This window comes from Desmodus rotundus, chromosome 10, assembly GCF_022682495.2.
Source record: "Desmodus rotundus isolate HL8 chromosome 10, HLdesRot8A.1, whole genome shotgun sequence".
NCBI lineage: Eukaryota > Metazoa > Chordata > Mammalia > Chiroptera > Phyllostomidae > Desmodus > Desmodus rotundus.
The window spans coordinates 259,811-280,132 of record NC_071396.1 but is presented as its reverse complement, the minus strand read 5'-3'; the positions used below and the strand labels follow the sequence as shown (position 1 = coordinate 280,132).

Here is a 20,322-nt window from a genome sequence, read left to right as displayed (position 1 = left end):
GCCGCCCGCCCGCCCGCCGTCCCGCACCCGCGCCGCGCCCGCCCCGCAGCCGCCCGCCCGGCCCCGCCGCGCCGCCGGCCCCGACGCCACCCGCCCCGGCCCCGCGGCCGCCTGACTCACCTGGGGCGGCCGCACCTTACAGATGCCCGTCTGCTCGGCAATGGGCCGGATCTTGTGGATGAAAGCGAACGGGTCGGCGAACTCCTCCCAGCTGGGCTCGAACACCGGACACTCTGGCGGCGGCAGGAACTCGCCCAGTGGGCCGGGGCCCCCGAGCGGCGGCGAGGGGCGCGGGCCGGGAGGCGGCGCGGCGACCGGATCCATCGCCGCGGCTCGGGCGGGGACGAGGACGGGGCTCCGGGCTGCAGGCGGCGACAGCACCGGGCTCCTCAGCTTTCCTCGGGCGCCTCAGCCTTCCTCCTCCTCCTCCTCCTCCTCCGCGGAAGGCGACGACGACGTCTGCGCAGCCACGCCGTGTGCCTCCGCCGCCGCGGCAGGAAAAGGAGTCCCGCCCCGCCCCCACCCGCGGTCCCCGAACGGGAGGGCGGGCCTCCGCGCGGCTGGGCTCGACCCTGCGGCCGCGCGAGCCGGCGTTCCCGGACCGTTTCCTGCGGGACCCGGGTCCAGCCCTCCGCGAGCCACCTCTGGTGGAGGAGGGGGTCCCGCTGGGGAAGTGCACCCCAGGGGACCCGAGGGGCTGGGGGCGCCAGCTCCCCGTAGTTAGGGCACCGAGGCGAGAAAACGGTCATGGGACGTTCATACTCGCCTAACACGGAGCACTCGGATGTCCTGGACACAGTCCTAAGAGCTTCCATGATTAATCGCGTAACCTACGCAGCAGCCCCGCGAGGCACGTCCCCTTATTTTCATTTCACAGGGAAGGCCTGTGAGGCACAGGTTGATGGAGCCATTGGCCCCACTCCACGCAGCTAAGGAATGCAGTCTCTACTGGCGGATGGTGGGAGTGTTTCAGAGAAAAGGGGTCCACCAGCAACGTGAGGGCGAGGCTGAGTGGGAGAAACATTCCTGAAGCAAGGCCGTGGTCCCATTCATTCGGGGGAGGGAAGGGAGGCAAATGTAGGAGATGAAGACATGGCGGTAAGTCGGGGAGCGACAGTGAAGCATCAGGGTGATTCAGGAGCCTGGGGCTGGCAGGCGAGCGGTCGGCACTGCCAGGCATTAGATTAGATGAGCAAGAAGCCCAGGGAGGGACACAACGTGCTCCCTCCCCGGCTCGTGGACTGGGAGGGCTCTTTGGGACGGTTGGAGAGATCCAGCAGGCTGAGGGGGAGACGTCAGAACTGGGGGTGTCAGTCTGAGAGTCCAGCATGCATCTATATTTAGAATAAATAGCTGTTTTGTCTGATGCTCCCTGTGTGGAAGAAATGCTTCGCTTATGTTAATATGTTAGCTCATCGAACAACCCTCTTGTTGGGGAGGAACTTCCGTCGTGCCAGTTTTGCAGAACAGGCCAGAGAGGTTAAGTAATTTTAAGACATCTGAACCCTTCTAGGCACTTTGGGGGGGAAGACAGGGACATGTAGTGTCCTGTCCCAGAAAAGGGGAGCAAGGAAATTCAGAAGGTAGGACTTTACACTGAAAAGACCTCTTTTACCCAGAAAGCAGCCAAAGCCCTGGAAGGACAGGCTGCAAGGGCCTGGGGAGGCCTACAGAGTCCTAGCCCTGCTGTCCCTCACGGATCCTTCCATTAGAAAGGGGAAGACGGCGGGCCTCAATAAACTTTCCAGAAGTCTTTGGCCCCTCGAGAGTTCAGAGGTCCTTGGAGAAGGCAGCCCTTTCCTTAGCTCTCCGGGCCCACAGCCCTGGCCACTGAAGCCCAGGGGCGACCTGACAGTCCCCAGGGCAGGGCCGATGTGAGGCACAGCGAGGAGTTGTGGAGTGTGAGTGGTGGGATCTGGGGGATGCGGTGGGCACAGAGGAGTTGGCTGCAAAAACTTTCCGCTTTGCTGAGTAGCTGACCTTTTTCCTTAACAAAACGTAGAGCGGAAAAAACATCCCGCAGCCCTCGGTCGCGAGCGGGCTGTGCTGTTGAGGGTCTTGGTGGAGCCGAGTTCCCGTCCCGCGAGCCTAGCCCGCACTTCACACCCGCGTCCTCGGAGCTAGGCAGGCCTGGCCTGCAGGGAAGTTGCAGGTACACATGGATCAGGAGTGTTCCCTAACTGGGGTGCCCCGGACGCGCCTCGGAACACCTCCCCAGCGCCGGGTGGCCTGTGTTTCCGGCGGTGTCCGTAAGCGAAAAGGCTGTGCGGCTCCCAGGTGAGGCAGCGCCGGTGACGTAGAGGGGGGCGGTCGACAACGCCGGGAGCGGATCCGCCGGGGACCGCTCTGGGAGGCGACGCCTCCGCCCTTTATGATGCATGTTTACATGGCGGAGGGATCCTCCAGCTGACACCGCCGAGCCGGCTCTTCTTTTTTTAAAGAGCCCTGCCGCGAGCGCTGATTGGCCGCACGGCCTCGGGGGCGGGGCCCGTCCGCATTGTCTGGTCTGGGCCGCGGGATACCCTGGAGGCCGGACCTGCCACCCCAGCCAGCTGGTCCTAGGTTAGGGCTCACGGACCGCTGGACGCGAGGCCTGGACCGGGTCAGGTTCGGGCTCCTGGCGGGAAGCAGGGCTGGAACCCTGGCGGCCTAGGAGGAACCAGCCCCTCTCCGAGTGCCACGTCTCCAAGAGCCCCTCCTTAATCCCGACACCCCGCCCCACCGTCCCCTAGCCATCTCATCCGCACAGCCCAGATCCTCTGGCCACACTCCTAGGGGTCTTAGTCCTCATCCGGCCCGCTCGGCCCCAGCCTGCCCAACCCATCCCCTGCCTGCGCCCCCAGGTCCGCCCGCCTGTGAGGAGCGCTCTCTGAGAGCCTTTCAGTCGCTTAGGTTTCCAGGCTTGGGGGTGCGACTTCCTCCCCCCGTCCCAGCCCCTGCGCACCACCCGGGATGGGGCCCACGGGTGGATGGAGGCTGGCCAGACTCGCAGCCCCCGCACTCCGCTGAGACGGCGGTCCCGGCTGGATGGGGGCGGGCCCGGCTTCCATCCGCCCGGGCGGGGGAGGAGTTGCTCTCACTGCACGTAGCGCACGTGTAGGGCCCTCTCTCCGCCCCTGCCCAGCACACGTCCCCCTGCGGCCTCCTGCTGCTTTCCGGGGCTCCCTTCCGCCCCGACCTCCGGTGTTGCGGCCTTCCTGCGCCTTCCTGCGCCTTCCTGGTGTTGCGGCCCTCTGACACCACGTCCCCACTCAGCCCGGGGGAGGCTACTGGTTGTCTCCTTTTCACCAGTCTGCCCAGTGCTCAGGCCTCCCATCAGCCTCAATCCATCCCAGTTCAATGCCATCGTCTCGCTCCCCTCCACCACCCACCCCCCGCCTCCCGCTCTGGTGCCCCGCGATGTCTGGTGTCAGATGTCCGCCGTGGAGACCCCCAGACCTTGCGATCTCACGAGGAGTCGCAGCCTTTTTGGCGTCCCTGCTTTGTTGTGTCTTGCCGTGACTTCTCACTATTTGTGTTGCTGCACTTAACACTTGGGGTTTGTCTTTCCCTGCCCCCTTCCCTGCACACGCCCACCGGACCAGATTTAAGCTGCTGGAGGGAAGGAGTAGTGGGCTCTAGCCCTGGAACCAGGCACAGAGTAGAAGCTCCACAAATATTTGCTGAGGGGGAGAGGGGTGGCCTTGAATGTCTGTGGCTCCCACTGGCTGAGGATGGAGTCTGGGGCCGGACAGGAGAAGAATCTGGCTCCACAGCGAAGCGGGAAGAGATCGCACAGCAGATCAGCACGTGGGAATCCGGGCACCAGCAGTGGGAGGAACTGCCCTCCCCCATTGCCCTGCCCTGCTCATGACCCTGGGACCAGCCACCCCTTCTCCTCTGCAGGACTGGTCTCCTGTGTGGGGCTTCTGTGTGCTGGGCTCTGCCCCACCCCAGCCTCTGGGGCTACCCAGCAGATCAGCTCACACAGTGACAAAGGCTCTCGTTTCTGGGCTTCTGTCCCTGGGAAGCTGGGTCTGGGTCCAGGAAGATACCTGGTAACTGAGTTCATTTCCTCCTTCCCCCTCCTCCTCTTCTCCTGTCCTGGGACCCCTTCTCTGCTGACTCGGCCCAAGGGGATCCAGGATTCAGGGCCTCAGTGGGCCTGGGTGTAGGCCACCTCCCCAGGGAACCTCCAACAGACACCAGGTGGGAGGTTCCCACGGTGCTCCAGCCCAGCCCAGGGGGTGGGGAGGGGCAGATTACCCCCACCAGGGCCTCGGGTATTACCTCATATTCAGGTTGGGCCACTTTGCAGGTCCCAACCTTGAGCAGCCTAGAGGCAGAATGAAACTCATGTTTCCTGATCATCCTACAGCCACCACCAGCCCCGCCCTGAGGCCTCTAGACTGAGGGGCCCTGCTCAGCATGCTCCCCAGCTTTGGACAGTTGGAAAGGTTGGAATTCTCTGTATCGAGGATCAAAGTCTTCCCTACACAAATGATATAACTTCGCGCAGCTCTAGGAATGTACCGAGCTCACTTGTAGTCTACACGTTCACCCAAACTATGTTGTATCCCCGGTCCATCCGATACATGAAAACCTAAATGCTGATTCCCCTTCTTCTCTCCCCTGGCAGGGAGCAGCGGGAAATGCTGTGTGATCAGGAATAAGACAGGGCTGGTGAAGTAGGTGGGTTTGTCATCCATTTTCAGATGGAGAAACTGAGGCTCAGAAAGGTTAACCAGCCAAAGTGACAGCTGCAACTGGAATGGTGATCCTAGAGCCTCTGGCCATGTGACCCCAAATACCACGCTGACTTCCCTAAAACTGAGGAGACGAGACACAGAAACGCAGTCCTGAATGTCACCATCACCGGCTGCCCCTTAACCTGTCCACGTGTCACTCTCCACAGTGGCTTCACACTTGTTTGACTGACTCCCAGGACCAACAGCTTTACAAGACAACACTTGCCCTTAGTCAGTGATACCGGTTGACACCCGCGAAGTTGGGTTTGTAACCTATTAATACTTTGTGACCTTCAATTGGAAAAAAGTTGCTCTGAGGTCAGGTCTTCCTGTTGTTCGGCGGCAGCTTTCAAGAAGATCGAGTTGGGGTAGTCGGTTTTCTCTACTCCCTTCTACTCTGCATTTTGGCCACGCCCCCGTCCCCTGGAAGTCCTCTAGAACACTGTCTAATCCTGTACAAAAACCCGTCAGAATCTCTTATCTCCTCAGTTTGTTTTCCACCGTGTATTACTCACTTGTCTGCATTCTCCTGTTAGTCTTCCTCCTACCTCTGCCCACAGCCCTCCCACCCCAGGGGTCACTCCGTGCCCCATCTTTTGAGCCCCTTATCCCCTGGAGGTGCCGCAGGAAACCAGAATCCATCAGGTCTCCCAGGACGGAACTCAGAGCAGGGGTCAAAGACTCAGATGCCCGAAGGGCACAGACGTCAGTAAGTGCAGCCAGTGCGTCCAGCCCCCGCCCGGGGCTGTCCCTGAGCAGGCCAGGGTGGCTGGGAGCTGCCATTTTTCAAGAGAAGCCAAAGTTGAGGTTTTCGTACAAGCCCCCTTAATTTTAAAGATTTTATTTATTTATTTTTAGAGGGGAAGGGAGGGAGAGAAACAGCAATGTGTGGGTGTCTCTCTCATGCCCCCAACTGGGGACCTGACCCACAACCCAGGCATGTGCCCTGACCGGGAATCAAGCCGGCAACCCAGAACGGTGCTCAGTCCACTGAGCCACACCAGCCAAGGCTCTCCTTATGTTTAAATGTTTAATCTTCAGTTGAATTTTTGAAAAACTGTGTGTGGGCCAACCAAACATGCTTGTGGCCAGACTGTGTTCTGTGCGGAGACACCTCCCTGGAGAGGCTGGTGGGGTGATGAGCTTGCTGACCTTCTGAAGGGTCATGGTTAGCAAAGGGGCAGCGGCAGAGACCCTGGAGAAGTGCTGGGCTGGGGGGGGGGGGGGCGTGAGCTCCTGCCCCACCCCCTCCCTGGGCCAAGTCCAGCTCCTAGGCTCCAAGGACAATTGGGAATTCCAGCAACATCTGGAGCCCACACCCAAGATAGCAGAGTCACAGGTGGGGGCAGGGCTCAGGGCTTTTCCCGCTCTCCTTCCTCCGCTTTTTGTTTCCTCTGAAGCCCTCAGACAAGTGGGAATCCGATGCTGATGCTCAGATACAGAAAGGTTCTCAGAGTCTGAGCGTCCGTGTAAGAATCCAAAAGTAAAAATTTGGGTGGGGGCTCAGGAATAAAGGGAAATGTACCCCTCAACACAAGGGAGGACCTGGGGTTCAAAGAGGCCACGTGGTCAGTTCAGCAGAATCCAATTCTGGCCCAGCCTGGCTGAGTCCGGAGTCTGAGCACCTAACCACGAGCCCGCACCCCCTTCTCTGCGGGCCTGCGGACAGGTCCTTCTCACTGCTCCTGCACCTCGTACGCCCTCCAGGCCAGGACCCATGAGCGGAGCTGTAGGTGCAGCATTGAACCAAAGCCCTGCCCCTCAGGGGCTTACATTCCATGGACAGGGACACTTGAGACGGAAGTAGACGCTGATGAAAACAGAATGGAGGCGGTACCACTGGGAGAGACTGGGAGAGGGGAGCTGAGGTGGAAAAAGGAAAGGCAGAGCTCAGGTTCAAGGCTTGGAAGGAAGCGGCGATAGGAAAGTGTCCAGGAGAAAATTCTAAGAGAGTCATCATGGGCAAAGACCTGAGCCCAGAAACAGGTCGGTCCGTCCAAGGGGCGACCCCTCCCTACAAAGCCAGGGTGGGGGGTGAAGTCAGAGGCAGACAGGGCGAGTCCAGAAAGGATCTTGTCAAACACGGTCAGGAATTTGGATTTTTCCTATTTGCAAAAAGGAAAGCCATTGGAAACTCGTAGGTAGAAGGGACACCATCTGACTTACAGTTTTAAAAGGTCTCCGACTGCCCCCGGGAGATGGGACTGCAGGATAATAAGGGGGGAGGGGAGGGGCCCATTAGAGCGGTGAGGGGTGGCTGCCCCAGTCCTGGCAGGAGGTGACAGTGGTGTGGACTACGCTGTCACAGTGAGACGGTGAGGGAGGGTCCTCGTCTGGATGCACTTGGAGGAAAAGGCAACAGGACTAAGGAGACTGGAGTGCAGAAGGGACAGAGATGTGGGGGGTGACAGCTTTCTTCGCTGGGGAACCGGGCCAGTGGCAGCACGCTTTCCTGAGGTGGGGGAGTGTGGGGAGGAAGAGACTTGGAGGCAGGAAGGTGTCCTTCCACTTTCTCTCTGTGAAGGTTGAGTCCCTCTGGCTCATCTGAGCGCAGATGTTGAACAGTCTAGTCAAGGAACCCAGATCTCAGGCTTGGGTCAGGGCTGGAGATGGGTCAGCCGGGAGTCAGCAGTCCGTGCACGGGCGTGTACCTACACGTATCCACACCGCTGTCCACTACTGAAGCTCTTAAGGCCGCAGGACTGGGTGTGGGGGAGGAAGCAAGCCGGGCTGGGGCAAGGGTGAGCCAGGGGAGGATGGCCTGTGTGGCAAGTGACGGGCGTCAGGCAGGAAAGGGCTCCAAGGAGGCAGAAGTCAGCCGTGTGAAAGGTGCAGAGAGGCCGGCCAGTGAGAGGAGGGGAGGGAATGTGACGTGAACAGGGACTCACTAATAAAGACAACGCTTCAGGGAGTTCTGCTGGGTAGGGTCGCAGAGGAATGCGGCGAAATTGGAGAGAACCTGAATTCGGGGAGGAATGGAAACCGCAGAGGAGAAGAGGATCCCTGCCTGGGGGAAGAATGAGAAGGTGTGGGGCGGGGTGCGAGTTGGACTCTCCCTCCACGGGGTCCAGCAGGCTCCCATTCTTTTCCCTGAAGATACTGGGGCTCCTCCTCCCGACGCATCACAGTGAGTGACTGAGCAGCTGCTCCAGGCAGGGCCTGCCCAGGCGTACCTCTGACGGGCAGGTGGGGAGCTCACAAGAGACACATCACATCACAGAGGCAGCTCAGCTCAAGGGGCGGAGACCTGGGAGGCCCCAGTGTGCTGTTCTGGGCCTCCCCGCCCTGCAGCTCTGCGCAGGGACCGGTCCTCAGCACCCCCTCCTGGGTCTGTCTGCCTCCAGCCCCCTCCAGAAGCGGTGGCAGTCGGAGGGCTGAAAGGCGGCCTGCGCCCAGAGGGACTGGGGAAGGAGGTGGGAGGTGCCGAGGGGGACGGAGCCGCCTTTGGCTCAGCGTCTGTATCCACGCGTTTTTGTTCCGGAGCAGAGAAGCCTATTTGTTTCACGTGCAGGGGTTTGTGTCTGGATCACCTCTGACCAAAAGTCCTGGCACAAGGAAGCCAGGTAAGAAAAGCTTAATCTGTGAAACCCTGCTACCAACACAAGGATTATTTGCATACCTCCTACCGAAGAGCTAAATGGTTAAGGGAGGGAAGCCTGTTAACCTCCACCAAAATACTCAACTGGCAGGTGTCTATGAAAATGGGGAGATCAGCCCTGGCTGGTGTGGCTCAGTGGACTGAGCACAGGCCTGTAAACCAAAGGGTTGACGGTTCAACTCCCAGTCAGGGCACATGCCTGGGCTGTGAGACAGGTCTCCAACAGGGGGCACGAGAGAGGCAACCACACATTGAAGTTTCTCTCTCTTTCTCCCTCCCTTCCCCTCTCTCTAAAAATAAACAAATAAAATCTAAAAATGAAAGAAAGAAAAAGAGAGGGAGGGAGGGAGGGAGGGAAAGGGAAGGAAGGAAGAAAGACAATGGGGAGATCAGAGAATGTTACAGCCCCAGGAACATGGAAATTCCTGACTGGGATTTCCTCTGTGTCCTGAATACGCAGGATAAGAATCGAAAGCTGGTGACAAGCATATTGAAGGCTTTCCTCTAATCACTCAGAAACACAAGGACACAGAGGAAAAAGCCACCCCCACCCTACCCACCACCCGCTGGCCTTTAAGGCTGAGCCAGCCTGCAGTCCCACAGCCCAACCCTCGAGAAAGGACTTTTTTACTCAGAGTTCGTGGAATCACTTTCCAACCAAGGTCTGTGAATAACATTAAAAATTAGAATAAGTGAATGATACCGTTTATTAAAAAGCCAAGAAAGCCACCAAATTCCTTAGCACTTAGCAACCCTTCAAGTTCATCTATTTTAACAGTTCCACTTTTCCTTGGAAAAGCAGGCTGGGTGGTGACCACCTTTCTCTGGGATAAGCAGCCTCCTCACCGACCCTGGCCGACCCCCATTTGGAGAAGGAGGCACTGCGGGAAAGTGGAGTCTCCTCGCGGAGCCGTAGAGACAATCAGCAGAGGCCCAGGGACAGGTGGCCCTCCTCCTGGCTGTGAGAAGAGCTCTGTGCCATCCCGTCAGGCCCCCCCCCCCCGCCCCGCCTGCTGTGAGAATAGGAGCAGGCTTGGGAAGTAAGGCAACAGTGACAAAGAGGAAGAGTAGGATTGGGGGGCGGGTTGGGGGAAGGCTTCCAGGGGACACAGGGAAGTGGAGGCGTGCATGAGGTGGGGGCAGCCCCCAGCCGCAGCCGCTTTCTGCTGCAGGAGCCGCGTCCAGCCCAGGTACCATGCGGTGCTCCATCAGGCGCTGCCTCCTAACCTCGGTGGCCCTCGGGCTCCTGTGGCTCTTCATCACTTTGAAAGTCTCCAGCACAATTGAAGAGGATCCCGCGATGTCTATCAAAGGCCAGGTAGCAACCGTTGCTCTCCGTGTGGGGGCTGAGGCCATAGGGTGGGCAGGGTGTGGACAGGCGGACCCTCAGCAGCGCCTGTCCCCTTCACCTGAGAGCAGAACGCTCCAAAGGGAGCGGGGGTGGACCTGGACTCACTGGTCCAAGAAGAAGTTGCACCCCTCCCCCATATGTATTAAGGTGAGAAAGACACCAAACCCTGCTTGAGCCCTGGGTCCTTTGGCCAGTGGTCAGATGTCCTGAGAATGTGCTGGGTTCACCTGGGGAGAGTGACCCACTCCCCCTTTCCCTGGAGAAGCTTCCAGAAGCCCCTAGGGCTAAACCTTGTTCTTGTCATGAAAGGAAAGGCATGTTTTGCTTTGTTAATGCCCCAGGACAGTGACAGCAGAAGGAAGGACCCGGGACCCGGAGAAGACTGGCAGAATCTCACCTTCCAATATATGAAAAAAGTCCAGCAGAGAAGAAAGAGTAAGTTCCAAGGAGGGGAATGGGGTCCCCAGGGGAGGCGGGGACATCCCCAGAAGTAAGGTAGCGGGGAAGGAAAGAAGGAAGGGGAGAAGGAAAGGCGGGGCCGTGCGGGGAATGGCTGAATCTGGCGGACAGTCCTCTCCCCACCAGGACGCTTAAGTCACTTGCCGTAGGGAAGCAGAGCCACTGGATCAGAGAACGCTGGGCCTCCAACGGGCCTGCGTCTCAGGGTCCACCGCCCTCCATTTCCTGGGTCGGGAACTGAGCTCAGGGCTGAAGGGACCTGCTGGAGGCCACGCACTCAGTGGCAGGAACGGGCCAAGGAGAACCTTGGACTCAGGACTTCGAGAGAAACTGCTCTCCCTGAGACATCTTCTTCCAGGGGGAGCTCTGGGGAGGGAGCTGGGCAAACACAAACAGCTGATGCTGGCTGAGCACTTGAGCCCCGTGCCAGACCAGTCTGGCTGCGAGCAGACTCAGAGAGACCCGTGGGGACTCAGCACCACAAAGCTTAGTCCTTCGCAGCCGAAATGCACTCACAAGGCACCTGGCGATGCTGTTGAAATGCTGGTTCTGTTCAGGTGGGTTTGAGGCAGAGGCCCCGACTCCGCGTTTCTGGTGAGCATCCAGACCACGTCCTGGAATAAGGCGCCCACTTTGAGGAGCAAGGACCTCAACATCCCCTGCACCAAGAGACAGAATCGGCCCTGGCTGGCGTGGCTCAGTGGATTGAGCGCTGGACTGCGAACCAAGGGGTTGCTGGTTCCCATTCAGGGCACGTACCTGGGATGCAGGCCAGGTCCCCAGTGGGGGTGTGTGAGAGGCAACCACACATTGATGTTTCTCTCCCTCTCTTTCCCTCCCTTCCTTCCTTCCCCATAAAGGAAGGAAGGAAGGGAGGGAAAAAATAAAAAATAAAATAAATCTTAAGACAGAAACTATGGAAAATAGACGGGCAAGAGAGGAAGAGAGAAGGCCCCAAAGAGCACCCCAACCCGTGATCCTCTAGCACCTTCCCCACCACCCACACTCACCGTAGTCCCCATTCTGCCTCCCCCAGCGTGGCTGATGGTGGGCATCTCCTCGGTGCCAGGCCCGGATCGGAGAGGCCTCCTGTACACACTGGTCTCCCTGTTCCGAGCCTCCTCCAGGGCAGAGCAGAGACATCTCGTGGTGCTGGTCCACCTGGCCGACTCTGACCCCACCTGGCTCAGAAAAACCGCCGCCCAGATCTCAACCCTCTTCAGCCCGCAGATCTTGGCAGGGCAGCTGATGCTGATACATGCCCCGCAGGATGCCTACCCCGTGGGTGACCTCGGGGACGAGGCCTACCAGGGGGACGCCTGCTCCAAGCAGAATGTGGACCATGCCTTCCTCGTGAGCTTTGCTGCAGGGCTCTCTGACTACTTCCTTTTGCTGGAGGACGACGCCTTTTGCGCCCCCAACTTCATCACCCACGTCCGCTGGAGAGTGGCCAACATGAGCAGGGCCCCGTGGGTGCTGCTGGAGTTCTCGAACCTGGGCTTGCTGGGCAAGCTCCTGCATGGCAGGGACCTCCCCCTGCTGGCCCACTTCCTCCTCCTCTTCCACAAGGAGAAGCCCCTGGACCGGCTGCTCCCGCATTTCCGCACCCTCCTGGCCCAGAAACACGCCGTCCTCAGCAGGCCTTTCCTCTTCTACCGCCGGGGATCCTACTACAGCACCCGTGAGGGCCAAGCGGCTGGAGCCCTGCGGAACAGGGTCCCCCGCGGCCCCCACAACCCACCTGGAGCCGTGTTCACGGACATGCAGGTTTTGGGGGTTCATTTCCCCTGGCAGGCCTACACTCTGGATGAGTCTTTCTTTTGGACCCACAACGTCAGCGCAGGGAGCCACCTGACAGTCATCCTGAACCACCCAGCCAGCCTGCGCCGGGTACAGGTGCTGACAGGCACCATCGTGGACGGAAAGCACGCCCTGCAGAAGGGGCAGGTGGAGCTGGGCTATGAGCCAGAGGGAACCCCGCAGTACTGCACCAGCTTCACCGTGCTGGGCCCTCTCCTGGAGGGGCAGCTGGATCAGGAGATAGTTCCGCAGAGCGTGGGGCACGATGTGAGCTGCGTGAGGCTGGTGGTGAACGCCCATCAGGCTGGAGGGCTCATCATCAGGCACATTTACCTCTGGGAGGACCGGGCCAAAGGTAGGACAGAGGCTCACAGTTGGAGATAAATTGGTGAGGCTCCAAAAAGTTAAAGCCTGGGAGCCACTCTGTTCCAGCCTGTCCGGGTGACCAGATGTGGGAAGCGGGCGGAGGGAGAAGGCTCGGTCAGGCTTTTGGTGCCAGGGAGATGACAGGAGACCTGTCCCTCCCCTTCGGTACCCAAACAAGGGAACGTGCTCAGCCTGGTTGGGATGATCTGGGTCACGAGGGTGTGTGCTGTGTGAGCGGGCGCACATTCCAGAGTTCACACTCAGTCAGGGGGCGTGAGGGATGAACGGGGAGACCATGGGGGGGGGTCCCTAGAGTCAACACCACAAGAGGCCAAGAAAGGGACTCCCGTTAAGGGTCACACTCTGATGTCCAGGAGAGTAGCCGAGGGACCGATGGTCTTAATGAATCCCTTCACTTGACCGTCCAGTTCCTGCTTTTCTGGGCCAGCTGGGACGTGAACAGTTTGCAGCAAAAACTCACTTTCTCATTGCAGTTCACCCCTTGGCCCCCCGCCGGCTTCCACATCCTCTGAGCCTTCAAAACTCTTCCTGGCCTATAAGGATGGATGCTCAGCAGCAATCTTTCCACTTCATTCTGTTTATTTTATTTTTTAAAAATATTTTATTTATTTTAGACAGAGGGGAAGGGAGGGGGAAACAGAAACATCAATGTGTGGTTGCCTCTCATGCGCCTCCTACTGGGGACCTGACCCGGCCTGCAACCTAGGCATGTGCCCCAACTGGGAATGGAACCAGCAACCTACGGTTCGAAGGCCGGCACTCAATCCACTGAGCCACCCCAACCAGGGCCAAAAATTGAGTTTTATAGTGCGTGAATTATGTCTCCATAAAGCAGCTATCCTTTAAAAAGCTGTAGAAGCAAGTTAGAGCGCTTACTAGACCCTGCTGATGGCGGCGGGGAGGCCCTGAGGGTTTGGGAACAGGAAAGAGAAGGGCCGGAGCCATGGTCACTGTCATCTCCACTCACCGCATCTGAAACCAAATCCTTCGCTTGTCCCCAAAGATGTCCCCTCCCAACCTGTCTGTCCTTGGCAGCAGTGGCCTCCATACAGGAACTCAAAAATCTCGAAACGGCACTTTCACAGGAGTGGCCCATGAGTCACTTTGGACTGCTTCTTAAACTGCTTTTACCAAATCTTGCTCATTCTCCAATTAAAGTGCTCCAACCCCCGCGATCTATTTTCGTGTCCGCCCCGTCCAGGCCTGCCCCGGAGGCTCACGCCCACACCTCTCCACAGGCGTCCAGCCCTGGGAGAGCGCTGGCTACCACGAGTGCTACCAAAGAAAAGAGGAGAGACAGGAGAGTTCCCAGGGAGTGGGAGTGCGGGGCTCCCTGGCCCCTGGCTCCTGTCCGCAGGGCTGGCTCAGCCACCGCTTGGGTCTGTCTGCTGCACAGTGAGCTCTGAACACACGGCCCAAACTCGGGGGTGTTTGCTGAATGAGGGAATGAGCCCTAGCTTTTAGTTCACAGAGCTCATAGGAATCCACGTCTGACTTAGTCTTTGGACAGACACTGGGTGGGCGACCCCCGTTTTACAGACTGAGAAGTAGGTGTGAAGAACAGAGACTGTTTGCCTGGAGTCTGCAGTGGCCACATGGGGTCCCTGTACCCTAGACCCCCGTCTCACCTGTGCAGCCCAAAGGCGGGTGCAGAGAAGGCTTCTGAGGAACCTCAGGAAAGTCACCACCAATCTGCCAGCAGGGCCCAGCCCGCAGCCCACAGAACCCCAGACACCTGGGGCCCCACCTGCACCCCTGCCAGTGCCAGTCTGCCCTTCCCTGACCCAGCCTCCGGAACTGGAAGAAAATTCCTTCCTGTGGTCTGGGCCCCCGGTCTGGGGTCTGCTGTTACCAGCCTTACGCGACTAGTATCATATCTAACACTGACTTGTCTCTAAATACACAGGCAGGACATGGCAGGGGGTGTCTTGTACGGGCCAAGGTGAAGGTCCAAGGTCATGCATGACTCTTCTCCACACACGCAGATCCCACACACACTGTGGTCCCAGCACTGCCCTCCCGTCCCAGCTCTGGGGAAGCCCTGTTGTTACTGTGACCAAGTGCCTCTGTCCCTGCCCGGTATGGTGCTGGGAAGTCACCCACCTGGAACCTGCTTGCAACTGCTGAGCCATCCTCTGAGGCTGGGTTTTTCCATCTCAGCACGATGGACACTTCCGGGTGGAATAGTCCTGCCTTGTGGGGGTCTGCCTGTGCCTTGCAGGAGGCTGAGCAGCCTCCCTGGTCTGCACATTGATTCTGGTCTGGGGCCCGGAGAGAAGGTTATGGCCTCTGCATGTTTGTCCAAACAATGATTTGGCTCGTTCTGCCACAGGCACCTGACTCAGCCGGGCGGTATCTGCTCAGAAGCCAGGACCGAAGGGGCCGGCTCCTGGTTTCTGTGTGAAGAGACCAGCAGAGCAGGCTGGACGCGCCGAATGGACACACGCAGACCCTCGAACACGCACTGGACGGGTTCTCCTGCCTCCATGCACCCATGGGACCCCAAACCCACCTCTCACCCTGGCCCTTCGGGTCCCAGGTGAACCCGGAGGCTAAGAGTCTGCCTTATCAAACAGCTTTGCAGACACAGGTTCTAAGGTGGAAAGTCCACAGCTGGACACTGGAGACTTGTGACAGAGAAAAGGCCCTGCAGGCTCAGATCTTGCACCAGCCCCGGGATCTCGGACGCATCCGCAGCCGCTTCTTCCCCGTGGGCCGCTGTGCCTGTGTGAGCAAGGGAGACCCCGGGGCCCCTGAGACGGCCAGTGCGATGGCCATGAGAAGGTCCTCACCGTGAGCCCCGAGTCCGTGTATTTGTTAGGGTTTACGTCGTCATGGCAGCGGCGCCGCAGCCGTCCTGGTGGCAGGCCCTCCCGCTCGCATCTTGGTCCAGCCGACCCAGAAACGGTGAACAGACGAGCACGCAGGAGGAGGCGGGTGCCCTCCCCGCAGTGCTCAGGATAAACCCAGCAAACCCAGAGACCAGCCGCCTGCCAGGGCCATTGGAGGGTGCTCTGTCCCCTTCCAGGGACATCTGGTCTCTCCTTCCTGGCCTCTCGGCTCTGCAGGCCCAGCCTGTGGGAAGCATATGTCAGCAATGGGGAGGGCAGGTCAGCGACGGGGAGGGGCTCCTCCAGCCAGCCAGGTGGCAAGCCCTGGGTGTACCTGGCCTTCTGTCCTTGGAGGAGTTGCAAAGGGGCTGCGGAACACTGGTGCGGTACCCCAGGAGGCGGTGGGAGGGAGTGGTTCTCCTTAAGCTGACAGCCATGACCTTGCTGAAGCCACTGCTTGGACTCAGGAGGGGCCCTGGGCAGCTGCCTCCCCGTCTGAGGTGCTGAGTGAGGCCTGCTCCCGGGAGCCCAGGTGTAAGAGGATGCCTCCTCGAGGGGTGGCCCCTGACGGGCGGCCTGCTTTCCACTGTGAGGCCTGCAGCTGCCTCAGCTCCGTGCTGACCCTGTCGCCCGTCTCTAAGGCCACAAAGCCCTCGAGTTTCCTGAGCATCATGGAGTCTCGGCGCCCCCTCCCCCCCCCCCCCCCCCCCCCGCCCCGGCTGAGGCCACCCCACCCTGCCTGCCCTGTGGCTGCCCTGTCCTGGTCGGGGGCCGTGTCCACCACTGGCCAGAACGGCTATCACCCCTGGGGAGGCTCCACGGACGAGTTCTCCCCTTCAAAGTCCATAATCAAACTTTGTTTAAAGCCCCGATGTGGTGTTTACTTGTGTCTGTCAAGCTCAGGTTGCATGACATGGCCACAGGGCCCGTCCCTGAGGGACTTGAGGGACTGACCGTCTAGCACAGACACCTCGACTCATTCAGAGGCCACATGGACAGCTGGACATCAGGCCAAGGCAGAGCACAGGGCACGGACCCCGGCGCGTGGAGTTCCCAGAACATGGAAGTTTTCCTCTCCTGCTGAGCATGGGCGCACGTCCCACGCCTGGGGGGTCCGGGCCCCAAGTGAGAGCCCCGAAGCGGCACCAGTGTTTGTAGAACTCTTCAGTGAAACCATCTGGGCCCGGGGATTTCTTGGAGGGAGTTTTTGAACTATGAATGTAATTTTAAAAATAATTCTAGGTTGTTAAAATTATCCGTTTCAAATTGGATGAGTTATGTATTCATACTGTTGAGTTCTCTCTCTGCCGATTTCTCCCTTGTTGCTCTGTGGTCAGTTGTTGAAAGGGGGGGTTAAGTCTCCCACCGTCCTTCCTCGTGGGTTGTCTGTTTCTTTCGGTTCTACCAGGTTTTGCTTCGTGCACTTTGCGGTCTGTCTGTTTGGTGGGCACACAGTTGGGATTGTGTCCTCTTGGTGGATCGATCCTTTATCAAAACATAATGTCCCTTTCTGCCTCCAGTCACGGTCTTGCTCTGAACTCGACTTTATCTGAAACGAATGTAGTCGTTCTGCTTTCCTTTCCTTAATTTTGCCCGGTGATTCTTCTCCCTCTTTGCATTCAACTACCTGTGTGGTTATATTGAAGCGGCCCCACAATTCGGTTGGCCAGAAAGTCTGTTCGCTTAGCCAAGAATATCGTTCAGCAAAGAAATTCATTTGCCAGAAAATTTGTTCCATCTGCCAAAGAGTTTGTTCGGTGGCCAGAAAGTTCATTATCGGCCAAAAAGTTTGTTCAGTGGCTTGAAATTCCGGTCGATTGGCCAATTATTTTGTTCATCTGGCAAGAAAGGTCAGACAAAAAAGTCCATTTGCCTTTTCCGTAAGCTGGCTCTAGTAGTGCTTAGTTGTCTTTAATTTCATTTGAAACCATTTTGTTAGATTGTATTGTGACCACTGTCATATCAGCATGAAGTTTTAAAAAACTTATCAAAAGTATTAAATTTTTGTGTAGCCATTTTAATATTGAAGATGGAAGAAAATAAGCAACATTTTCGGCATATTAGGCTTTGTTATTTCAAGAGAGGTATAAATGTAAAAATAAAGATTGGCACTGTGTGTGGAGAAGGTGCTGTGACTAATCGGATGTGTCAAGAGTGGTTTGTGAAGTTTTGTCCTGGAGATTTCTCGCTGGACGATGCTCCTTGGTCGGGTGTACCAGTTGAAGTTGATAGTGAGGAACTCATGGGAAATGAACACATACATTGAACTGAACAAAAGTGAAAATACGACCCATCAGACTGTGGGGTGCAGCTAAACCAGTGCTGGGAGGCAAATTCGCAGCACTGAATGTTCCCAGTGGAAAAGAAGGAAGACATGGTTCACTGATCCGCACACCGATTGCAAGACTCGAGAGAAAGAAGAGCAAAGTAATTGCCACCCAAGCAGAAGCAAGGAAATAGTAAAGATAAGAACAGAAATCAGAGAACAGAAAAACAAGATAAAAAACCCAATTTAACAAAGAGCTAATTTTTTATTTTATTTTTTAAAAAGTTTATTTATTTGTTTTTAGAGAGAGAGGGGAAGGGAGGGAGAAGGAGTGGGAGAGAAACATCAGTGTGTGGTTGCCTCTCACGAGCCCCGTAATGGGGACATGGCTGCAACCCAGGCATGTGCCCTGAGTGGGAATCAAATTGGCGACCCTTTGGTTCACAGGCCAGCGCTCAGTCCACTGAGCCACACCAGCCACACCAGCCACGGCAAGAGCTAATTTTTTTAACAACCAATAGGACTGACCAGCCTGTAGCAAGACCGACAAAAAAAGAGAAGCTGTGAATTACCCATCTCAGGACTGAAACCGAGGATGTCCCTGCAGACCCTGCCGATGTCAGAGGAGGAGGGAGTGCCACGGACGATGTGCCAAATACACCGGACAATTAGAACAGACCAAGGAGTTCAAAGACACAAGCCATTGTAAAGTCTCCCCTTCTCACCACCTGTCACAATCTGTTTCAAACGTGGATCGTTTTTGTTACATTTAAGTAGAGAATTGCATGTGGAAATACAGCCAAGAAGTTTTTCACTTATATGGAACCCACACAGGGAAGGAGACAGGCCGGTGTCAGACGGAGCTGGGCTTCTGAGGAATGAAGACAGAAAGCGCAGGGTTAGGGTCTTGTCTTCTTGGACTGAGGACTGACAGACAGGGACGAGCCAGGCTGGAGGCAGGCCGACCACCACACTCAGAGCTGCAGTGACAGAGGAAGACGGGAGACGGAGACAGAGGCCACACCCCTGACCGAGGCAGGAGGCTCCCCGGGAGGGGCTCCGCATCTGTAGGGTGCTCTGCGCAATTGGGCTCCTGGGTGCCATCCTCTCCACAAAGCCCTCCCAGGAAACATCAAGCAGGACTCACAGATGCTGGGGTCATTCCCAGGCCAACACTAACCACGAGTCCCCTGGTGACAGTCCCGAGCAGCCCCCAAGGCTCCCCGGTGCTTTGAAGGGACAGAGCGTGTGCTCCCTGCACTATGTGCTGTGCTGGGGTCGAGTGTCTGGGAATCACAGCGGGCAGTTCCAGGCCACTCTGGGCCGGCCATGCCGCTGGGCGCGGTCAGGCTCTGTGGGTCTCACCAGGGGAGCAGTGTGGCCCCGGGAGGCACCCCACCTCCAGAGCCTAGCGGCGGGGCGTGTTGAGCACACGGAAGAAAAGCCTCTGTGTGAACAGGCAGGTAGCCCTTAGCTGCCTCAGGTCCTCTGATGGATACCGGACCCCGAAGAACAGGTGTGGCTGCACCCTGGGCTACTTCCTTCCTCCCCGAGCCCCTTTTCAGAGTATGAGGCAAGTGTACACCTTCTTGCCTCAGAGGCTCATGAGGATCCTCTTATTTCAGATGTTCCTAGCCCCAGACTCAAGGCCCCTGACCTCCAGAACCCTGGCTGTGGGGCCCGCCAGCTCTAAGGCATCATCCCACTGAGCCCCAAACGGGCGCTGGCCTCTACTGCCCCCTGCCGGCCGCGGGGAGGGAGGACAGGCAAAGCGCTGCTCCCTGACATTGACTCCGGGTTTCTCCCGCAGGTGCAGCTTCCGCCGCTTTCACCAGAACCTCTAGGAGGCTCACACCCCATGAGTGGGCGGAGGTCGGGGCTGCGTGGGGTCCACCACTGGATGTCAGCGCCCTGAGCTGGGGTCCTGAGCCCCTGAGTATTGGGGTTGACCCCCACCCCCGACATCCAATGGTTGGACTCACAGGGGCAGGCGCTGGGGAGGGAGAAGGCCCACAGCCCCACGGGGGACGTGGGTGCACTCGCGGGGCATCAGGGAGACTGGAATGGGAGACGAGCACAGCAGGGCTCAGGCCACCTCTGCTCTTTCTCGTTACTCTTCCCAAGGCCATGGGGGTCTCCTGTCCGCTGTTCAGGCCTTTACTTCTCCATGCCAACCTGGAAAGACTGCACAGTGACTCCGTGCTTTTGGCTACGGGGCACAACGTTTGGCAGTTACCAAAAAAGGTACAAATGACCAGTAAGTATATAAAATTTCATTAGAAGTAACAAATGCAGATCAAAGCAAGGAGACACCGTTTTTTCTCCACTGAAGTGGCAAATGTTCTTTAGTGACGACAGACGCCCAGGGTGGGAAGACAGACGCCCAGGGTGGGAACGGCTCAGAGGAGCGAGTGCTCCCTGACGCGGGAGGTCGGCCGGGCGCGGCTGTTCCAGAGGAGTGTGGACGCGCCCCGAGGACAGGCTGAGGAACGCGTGGACCAGTCTCCCTGCGAGGCCGCACGCTACAGCCCGTCTGTGAGAACCCAGGGACAGCAGCAGCGGACTGTGCGCCGCACAGACACAGAGCACGGAGGATGGACGTCCGCCAACAGCGGTCAGTATGCCGGGGGAGGGGACAGCAGGTATAAGACGGCAGTGCAAGCCGTATCTGCTTTACAAAACCACACGCACATATACACACGTAGAAAAACATTAAGGATTTGTACCACTTCACTATTGGCCACCTCTGGATGGTGCCAATGCGAGGGATTACAAGTGTTCGTACCCAGCTTTGTCTTTACCTGCAGGGAATGTGTGCTGTTTCTGACTTCAGGAGGAAAGAAAAGCCAGAGCCTCGTTCTAGGAGGGGTTGGCCTTGGGTTGGCTGTGTCCGGACCGGCCGG

General features: G+C 58.0%; 2 protein-coding genes across 2 annotated transcripts in view; one reads left to right on the top strand and one right to left on the bottom strand.

Moving 5' to 3' along the window:
• Window positions 1-458, bottom strand: part of KDM5B (lysine demethylase 5B) — a 49,730-nt gene extending 49,272 nt beyond the window's left edge. The window contains exon 1 of the mRNA XM_053912620.2: window positions 121-458. Coding sequence (XP_053768595.1) covers window positions 121-324 — 204 coding nt within the window. The 5' untranslated portion in view covers window positions 325-458. The remainder of the gene's footprint in view (window positions 1-120) is intronic.
• Window positions 459-11,179: 10,721 nt separating this feature from the next.
• Window positions 11,180-19,263, top strand: LOC112318810 (alpha-1,3-mannosyl-glycoprotein 4-beta-N-acetylglucosaminyltransferase-like protein MGAT4E). The gene is made up of 4 exons (XM_024576010.2): window positions 11,180-12,290; window positions 13,561-13,643; window positions 14,862-15,115; window positions 19,230-19,263. The coding sequence occupies exons 1-4, from the start codon at window positions 11,180-11,182 to the stop codon at window positions 19,261-19,263; spliced, it is 1,482 nt and encodes a 493-aa protein (XP_024431778.2).
• Window positions 19,264-20,322: the final 1,059 nt, after the last annotated feature.